This window comes from Talpa occidentalis, unplaced genomic scaffold (genome assembly GCF_014898055.3).
Source record: "Talpa occidentalis isolate TD23 unplaced genomic scaffold, MPIMG_talOcc4v2.1 talOcc4.13, whole genome shotgun sequence".
Taxonomy (NCBI): domain Eukaryota; kingdom Metazoa; phylum Chordata; class Mammalia; order Eulipotyphla; family Talpidae; genus Talpa; species Talpa occidentalis.
In genome coordinates, this window is record NW_023601322.1 from 76,497,303 (window position 1) to 76,506,458 (window position 9,156).

General features: G+C 37.1%; 1 protein-coding gene across 5 annotated transcripts in view; it reads right to left on the minus strand.

Moving 5' to 3' along the window:
• Positions 1 to 3,540: 3,540 nt before the first annotated feature.
• ADAMTS19 (ADAM metallopeptidase with thrombospondin type 1 motif 19) overlaps positions 3,541 to 9,156 on the minus strand; it is a 294,164-nt gene continuing 288,548 nt past the window's right edge. For 3 of the 5 annotated variants that reach the window (XM_037509412.2, XM_037509414.2, XM_037509413.2), the window contains 2 exons: positions 8,046 to 8,223; positions 3,541 to 5,525 (listed from right to left, as the gene is read on the minus strand). In XM_037509412.2, the coding sequence (XP_037365309.1) occupies positions 5,374 to 5,525; positions 8,046 to 8,223 (330 nt within the window). In that variant the 3' untranslated portion in view covers positions 3,541 to 5,373. The remainder of the gene's footprint in view (positions 5,526 to 8,045; positions 8,224 to 9,156) is intronic. The other 2 variants (XM_054694450.1, XM_054694451.1) reach the window with 1 other exon arrangement.

The window sequence follows — 9,156 nt, forward strand, 5'->3', positions numbered from 1 at the left end:
TGTTCTACCATTTGTCTTGTCTCCTAAATCTCTATCCAAGTTAAAGTCCTAGAGATCAGGTAAAAAGCTGTTACTCATACACGGTAAAGGAATTGCAAAATTTCACTAATTCATAGTGACGAAAACCCAAGGCATATGTGTGGTTATGTTTCTTAAGGAGTTATTTTAGAACGAAAGGAATACAATGCTGGATTAGCCACAGTGGTTTTGATTAAGATATTCTGCATATTAACTCACACGGTTGAGAGTAACTATGACAATTTTAGTGAAAACTGAATCCAGTGGTGGTCCACACTACACTGAATTTGAGATGCGAAACTTCCTTCTGTAGTTGTAGTACAGAGGAAAGTATATAAATGATTTGGGAGGGTGGTTTTAATAATGTGCTTACCCACACATTAACTGTGTTTTCTAAGGGAGTCCAGAAGGCAGTCCCTTTACCAAGACTTTGAAAAATACATTGGTGTGGGGGCATCGGATTCCTTAACTTCACAGTGGCTGTTATCTGAAAACTGTAAGTGACATTGTGAAAGTGGTGCCGTAGAACTGAGCTTTTTCAATTTAATGAGGATGATGGGATACCATTAAGGGCAGGGGGCAGGAGGATGTATTTCTCTGCTAGAGACCAACATGCTAATGGTTACTATACAAGGCAGCAGAGTCAAAGAAGTAAATGGGCTACTTTGACTTGCAGAGATATTTGATGGTGGGTAAATTGATCATGGATTTCTTAGGAATGGAAATACATGGACACTAAGAAAAAAAAGCAAAGGCTTTTTCTTGATTTATAGAAAAATTAAATCTCTAGACTTAATAAACAGTCTGATTTGAATCAAGACACCAAGAAATTGTATTCCCTTAATTTTCAGGTGAGAGCAGGTTCACATACACAGAACTCCTTGAATGAAGAAAAGGCTATTTCTGTCTTTTAGGCGGGGTTTTTCTACATTGTCAAAAATTCATATTGTAAATCTTTCCTAGTTTTCCCTTTCCATGAACTATGTATTTAAAAAGGAAATGATCAAACATTTTGACAGTTACTGGATTACGGCTCTGAACTGATACTAATTCCTGTTGACCCTAAATTGTCACTGTAGTTCCATAGTCAGACCAAGAGTTTATGGAAGTTGGACAGTTTAACCAAGTTTTGGGTTATTTCCATAGCAGTGATCTAAGAATCTGAATCCACCCCATAACTTTCCTAATTTTGGAAGGCATAGAAATACTCAGAAACTGGCAGGAAAAAAAAAAAAAAGAAAAAGAAACTGGCAGGACCTCACCTCCCTTGTTTGTGTCATGGTTTATGGAATGACAGCTCTTATGGTAGTAATGAAAATGGAAGCCTTTCCGCCTCTAAATACCAAAATTGGAAACTAAATCAGTGTTGAATTCATGGAGGGATCTCAGAATTATACCATAAGGCCTTGAAGGATGCAGGAATGATAAACTCCCCCCACTCCCCCCCCCTTTTTTGTTTTTGGCCTATTGTCCCATGCAGAAGACGAATCTTGAAGAAAAATTATATTATCATAAATATAATGAGATCAGTGGCTATCATTTCAACTCTATTCCAGATATATTACCAGAGCATCCCATAGCACCTGGCAATTTAAAAAAAATAAAATTTTTAGTTAAAACCAACAGCAGCAACTTGGTTTTATCTAGCAGTTAACTTCACTGTCAAACCTGAGGACCACATGAGCTCTGCTCACTGATCTCCTCCATAGGTCTGTGATCCTACCTTGCATAGGAAAAAGTTTGGTCACATCCATGATACCATGATGACTAGACCTGTTGAACAGTAAGTACTAACTTTAGATATCTTAGTAAGATACATGGATATCAGATGATGTGAATTGCATCCCTCAAAACTTCAGAGATCTCACACCTTGGTAAAATTTCTAGGACTTCAGTAGCATATTGATGTGTACTGTGTAAAGGATGAATTCCTGCTGCTGCTTCCTAAGGAAGAAACCTAATGCCAGTTTGGCTGATTTAGCGATATGTATCTCATTTGTGAATGGTACTGTGAAACTTTGAGTAACCCTAATAATTTCTCAATTTTGTGTAATGTAGAGTCTGCACTACACAATCCAGGTTGCTGTTGCATTTGCTCTGGTATTAGGATTATGTGGCATAACAGAGATGATGGTACTTAAAGAAACAGTGACAGACAAGGGTCCTGCCTACATGGAGGTAGCCGGCCCTTATTGGTGAACTATATTGAACTATATTGAGAAATGGGAATTTTGGAGCAAAAAGCTGTTTCATTCTCTGCAAATAATTTTTGTTTTTATAATCAAAGTCTGGCTTACTATTTGGTCTTAGTAGAGGCTGAATGCTGACCATGGGCCACCAAGTTTTCATGCAACGTGGGTTGTTCATCAGAAATTGGGTGATGTCTGATGCATCAAGTGTGCTGACAGATTACCAGTGCAGATCAGCATTCTATCATCAAGTATATGAATTTGGTCTTAAGGTGTAAGTTCTGAAGATACAAGTTGCAAGAGGATGAGTAAGTGGCTCTGATTGTTAAGGGTCTTACTATTACTGTGTTGCCTCCTCTTTTTCAGTCCACACCTAGTGACTCATGGAACACTTCACAGGACTAGTCCACCTAATCATTCAGGTTTGGTTTACTAATAGTTCTTCACAATATGCTTGCACCACCAAAATAGATAGACGTCTACAGTCCCACACAAAGGTGGCCTGACTGAGAGTAGTATAGAGAATTCTCTCAAAGAATTCAAGGGATTCTAGCATTCTGACTGTTCATTTGATTAGATGGGAAAAAGAAATGGCCAGACCTAAGGCTATTCACTAATTCTTAGACTGTAGCCACTGGTGTGACTGGATTCTTAACACCTTGGAAAGGACATGAGTTGAAAATTGGTGGTAAGAATGTTCTGAGGGAAATGTTTGTAGATAGACCCCCTTGAATAACTTAAATATGTTCTGTTTGACTATTTGGATATTCACTCAGGAGAGCGGTATCATTCATCAGGTTGATAAGATGACAAGTTCTATGAGCATTGGCCAGTCTCTTTCATCGGCCAGCTCTGTCCCTTGCCCAGTAGACGCAGAAACAGTGTTGACAAGAGCAGAGATAATGCATGGGTTCAACAACATGAACCTCCCCTTGTCAAGCCTATCTGGTCACAGTCACTGCTGATGTTTCAGCCTAACAAGAGCGGAGAGTAGACCGTATCCCCGGTGTAGCACCATCCTGTGGGATGACCAGTCCACTGCCTTGACTGCAGTATGGTTACATTCTATCACTTCTCTCATAGAACAGGCAGTGGTGGTCTGTTTTCACAAAACCAATCACTCACTCTGGATTTGTCTGCAGAACTTCTGCCAAAATACCATCTATCAACTTAACAAATGCCTCGCTCACTGTTGCGTTATTGTTTCTCTTCAGAGAACTCATAGCAAATTGGAGCAGTGGGCTCATGCTTATGTAAATCTCTGATATTACCACGCTGTGAATGACACTGAAGCAGAAGCCTAACAGAATGATGTAACTTCCTTAAAAATAAAGACTGAGTACTTGCTGAATGAAGCCCACGGGAGGCCTAATAACATGGACTGAACCATTAACCAATATCTAGCGCTTTTCTACCTAGTCATGGATTCAGAAATCAAGGAATGAAATTGAGACTGCGTCCTCTTACAATTTCACTTTTCCCAGCTCCCATCCCCCTACTGTCTGTTATAAGAGGTCTGATACTGGTTAATCTTGGACTTCAGCAGTTAAAGGACATGCATAGCAAGGGTCAATGTGGAAACAGAATATATCCTACATTACAGGGAGTTCTTAAATGAAGGTGAAAATACGAATGAGGGAAGTGTCAGTAACTGTGAGGATTGAGGTTCTATTCACCTGCAGTCTATCCGCCAGCCTGCTGTACCTTCAGGGCAGAAGACAGACTCCTGGCTTAGTAACAAAGGATTTTATTACCCACAGCAATAGCAGTAATTAAAGAATTAGCATTTTTCTTGCATCTGTTCCCTGAACCCCCCACTCCCCACAAAGTGACAAGAGAGTCAGGTGACACCTGCACATGCGGTGGGTGGGTTGTATTACAGGAGAAGGAACCCAATTCAGGGAACCTAAACTCTTACAATGAGAAGACTGCGTAATCTGTCCTTTGCTCCAAGGAAAGACATTATGTTTAACTTCCCAGGCTTTTTACTACATAAACATCCCCTTAGAAGACACTCCAGAACCAAGGCAGACAGTGCCAAGACATGTGGAAATCTGAGAGACCTGTGAAGAATTGCCTCCCAACAGGAAGTTTCACATATTTTATTGAAAAATCTAGGAAATCATGTGAATCATGTACAATATTTTCTCACAAGAAAAAATTTAAGCTGTTTTTAAACGTTTCACAGAATTGTAAAACTTTTTAATTTTAAAGGAAAAAGCACAATGAAACTACCACAGTATATAAGCTTCCCCCCCCCCTTATTTCTAGGGAAAAGGCTAAAAAATATTTAGTACATTTTCTCACTATGATTTGTAATGCTAAGTAAGTACTCTATTCTTTTATCAATCTGCTAAAAACATACAATGAAATGGGTGGATCGATGCTTTCTTTGTTCAAATTATTTTAAAAAGCTAAAATCTAATGACATGTTAAAAATAATATATTTTTGCAGGATGTTACCATTTCTGTAACAGTTTTTCTACACTATTTCAACAGTGCAATGGTGATTCAGTGTAAATCATTACAGTGTTTCATTGTTACAATAATTGTGTTCAAGTACATGTTCATGAACATGATCAAAGTCTCAATTTGACATATCTTTTCCATCATTAAAATAATTACAGTAGAATTTTTGCTATGAATTTCTCTAAATCTGAACCAAATTCATAATACATTCTTTATAAATCTGTTCAACACCATGAGGTTTGTTGACACATCTTCTGCAGACTCCAGAAAATGGGCTAATTCTGCCTCAGAACACCAAAAAAAAAAAAATTTTACTTCTCTCCATATATAACTAAACTACTATGCTAAGTTAGTATATATTCTGAATAATTCATTGGTATTGGTGGGGAGAGAGTAAGTAGCACCTTGGAAACAGCCCTCAGTTAAAAAAAAAAAAAAGTTAGGTTTAAGTTTTGAAAAATTTTCATTCCAGAAAATGGATCAAACTTATTCATATAAAATTATGAAGCCATATACTATAAATCAAAATGTCTGTATAACCAAAATAAACCATACTGAATGTTTGGCAGACAAAAAAATAAATTAATTTGATTAAATTATATGTAATCTGATCATATTTGGTCTGAAAAACATGCTAGTGTGTGTGTGTTTATAAATAATGTCGCAGAGAGCTGTGAGCCAGCCAGGCTGCTGGACGTCAACTCTTCTGCTGTAGCTTCTGGGCATAGAAGTCCCTGCAAGTCTCACAGCAGCGCTGGTACCATCGCATGTCCTGACACAGGTTCTTCTCCCGTATCACTCGGCAGTACACAGGCCACTGATCTCCCAGGCACTTGAACGTCAGAGCGGCTGTAGGCAGAACACAGGGAATTCAATACTAGCACATACCATGTCAGGAGTAGAAAATGTCATCTGAATGGGGATATTTAGTCTACTTTGCGTTGACTCATTTATATTACCTGTGGGACTTAAAAGTCAAAGACAAAGAATCAATCTCTCGCTCACTTTCTCTCGTTATCTCTCTCTTTCACACCCCCCCCATAAAAAAGGAGTAAAGTGAGTGAATATTGTTCTCGCTAATGAATTTATTTTTTTATTAACGAATTTTTTTCTTACATTGTTGTAGTCCCCATAGTTCTGGCCCCAGCCATGTCACTCAACGAACCATCACCATATTCCTTTGTGTTCTTCCCTCCCCTTTTTTGACCCCTTCCCTTTTCCCTCCTTTGCTGTTTGCCACAGATCTATGGTTAACTTGCTAAACTGTTTCTTGACCTTTTCTTTAGTATATTCCACATATAAGTGAGACCATCCAATATTTAGCTTTGTCCTTCTGACTTATTTCAGCTAGCACAACACCTTTTGGCTCCATCCACGTTGCTGCAAATGGCATGAATTTGTCTTTTTGATAACTGAGTAATATTCCACCATGTAAATATACACACAACTTTATGTTACATTTACTAATGGAATTTTTAAAGCACACTAAAGACAGGTTACTAAATTCAGTGAGTTATATTGCAAATGACTTCTAAGATTTGACTTAAACACCATAAAGTTTCTTTTGGATTTCTGGTTGAGAAGGGTGAAAAGAAAAAAAAAATGTACTCAATAAATGCACTTTTAGGGAAATGAAAATCATTTATGAATGAAATTGTAAGAAGTAGCAAAATAAAAATATGCACACACTTATTCCTCATTACCTAGATAGTAGTCATGTTTAGGTGATATATCGGGGGAGAGTTCCGGCATCTTTAAAATTAAAGCTGATCATTACAAGTGATTGAAGTATACAACAATGAAAGTTTTACAATGTGGCATATAAAATTTGGTTATATATAACAGACCTCAGTTTTTCTGAAGAAATACTGTGTTTTGGTATGTATAATAAATCACTTCTGCTATAATTCTTTTGTATCTGTATAAGTCTTTTGTCACTATTCTAATGACTCATTATTTTACTTTTAAAAACCTTAGATTTTCTTTTTTAAAAGATTGATTGATTTATTTATACAAGCACTGGGTACAGTCAGAAGCTTGGGAGGGGAGAGAATTCACCAGAGTGGGGAATAGAACAGGCAGACTGACAAAATACAATGCTGAGGGGAGCAACGGGCGCGGCTGGAGAGGTCTGTCATGCCGTGTGGGACCCTTGCTGGCAGCTGGGGATGGAACCGGCGCTGCAGAGGCTGTGGGCAGCTTCACAGCCCAGAGCTCCACCACTGCACCACCAGGGGAGGCCCTTAGATTTTCTAACCCTTAGATTAGAAAATGTTTGGGATATACTTTGAAGAAATAATAAGCAGAATAAATGCAATTTTAGTCAAATTCAAGGATTCCAAGTAATTGTTAGATAAAGGGATTAATGGTTTTTGAGTACATGGATTTGGTACATTTGTCCTAGGATTGCTTAACTTTTGCGTTAACTAATCTTAATTCTACTTGAACAGATATCTTAGAAATGTTACTTTATTTTTTTTTTTTTTGGCTGGAAAAAGAATTTTTGTATTTCCAAACGTTTATTTGATTAACTCTCATACCTAGAAAAGTTTGATAATAAAGCTTCTTGTGTTTCGGGAACATTATTTTGTATGATTAAATTCTTCTCCTTGAAATACACACAGATTAAAACTAAAGGCGTTAAACATAAGTTAATATAATGACAGTCAAGTAGCATTGCTGTTAAAACTCACTAATCACCACAGAAGTACAGTGTAATTCGTGGATATTTGTTGTGGACATGCAGCCTATATCTCCTTAAAATATATACCCTATTTCTTGATAATGGGTTAAATTGAGTAACGGAATTGAGTATATGAAAGCATTTCATAACATAAAAACTATTTAAATTAATGTTACTAGTATTTATTAGTATTTAATACTATGTTCCTAAAGAGAAAAAATAGTACCTCTTGTTCATTGGTGTAGATCCCTGTGCCCATTTTTCTTGAAAGCCATTTTTATTACTTTGTCTCCAAATGCTAGCTTGTATGGAGAACCACAAGGAAGGATTCCAAAGTGTATACTACAACTTCACCACAGACATAACCTTAATTAAGTTCTGCCACGGGTCTGGTCAGAGCCCATAGTACGTTACATCCTTGAATCCTTTCTTTCCATGATGGCTTTGGTGGTGTAGCAGTAGTATTTGCAGGCCCGGGGTATGAGAACAGCTTCAGGAATCAAAATAGCTTTTAGAATTTTTTATCCACCTGATCTTTCTAACAAAATTACAGTTACATAGGCCCCATTCAGTCAGAACTGAACTAACTAATATAGGTCTATATCTGACCTTTAAGGCGATGAGTAAAATAGAAGCAGCCGCAAGCATTTCTGTGTTTCTCACACTCAACCTTTTGGTCTGCTTACCCAGTCTGGGTGATGTTATTGTATTGACATTAATCTTCTCATTGCAGGGCTGAAGGTGGCATGGCCTGTAAGCTGCAGGTTTTTCTGAAGAAAAACATTCATTTCCATGTCTCCCTGTGATCTTATGCATGCATTGGATAACACGGGACTGCATTCCTTTGCCGCAGGTAATTGAGCACTGGAAGAGAAATGACGTTTGTTAGAAGTTTTTTGCTGTTTACTTTTTCTAGGCTGTGAGCCACCTTCTCCCTGTATATCCTAAGATTAATATGAGCCACAACATCGAGAGTTGATTGTAAAACATGGGTCAGAAAGACTAATACTCATTATTTGGGCACAATGCTATTCAGAACCTCTAGTTAACCTAAGGCAGACCATTAGGCAATTGAGAGACAAAGAAGGTTAAAGAAAGTTAGAAAGTAACACTTGAAAGAAAAAGCAGTGAATGACATCAGTAATGCACTTGGGCAGGAAATATTTAAAGTTCTAATATCTACTTTGCAACAAATGACCAATTCATTATTCTTTATAGTTATTGATGCTCAAGTATTAGCTTATGTCAGCATGTAGCTGGATCCTTGCTGCCGTCTTTCAGTCTACTTAAGTACACTCCGTTTGCTCTGGCTGTAACATTTTCATCAATAATACCAAAATAGCTTATCAATCTGATGGGTAATTGACATACCAGCCATTGCTTGGCAGATTAGATGACACTCAAGATTACTAATGAAGTCATTTGGGGTTTTCTCATAAAACAGCCTTTTCATGGATTCACTGTGTATCAACTAAATTTAATTTCTTTTCATTTTTAAGAAATTTTATAAAGAAAAACATATTTGATGCACAATGGTCTTTTCTAGAGAAGTGACTTGGGTCCATTTATCTTTCTAGTTTTAATATGTGACACAAATAAGCAGATGTTAACTTGACTATGAAAATACGATTTTATGGTATCAAAATTCAATGTGAAAGGTTATATGCTTATGATTTTGAAAATGATTTATTTACTGGTTAGTATTTTATACAGTAAAGAATTAGTCATATTTTGCAAAATCTAAAGAACTTAAAACTAGGGAAAAATTATCTTGATATATTCTACTTGAAAACTGGT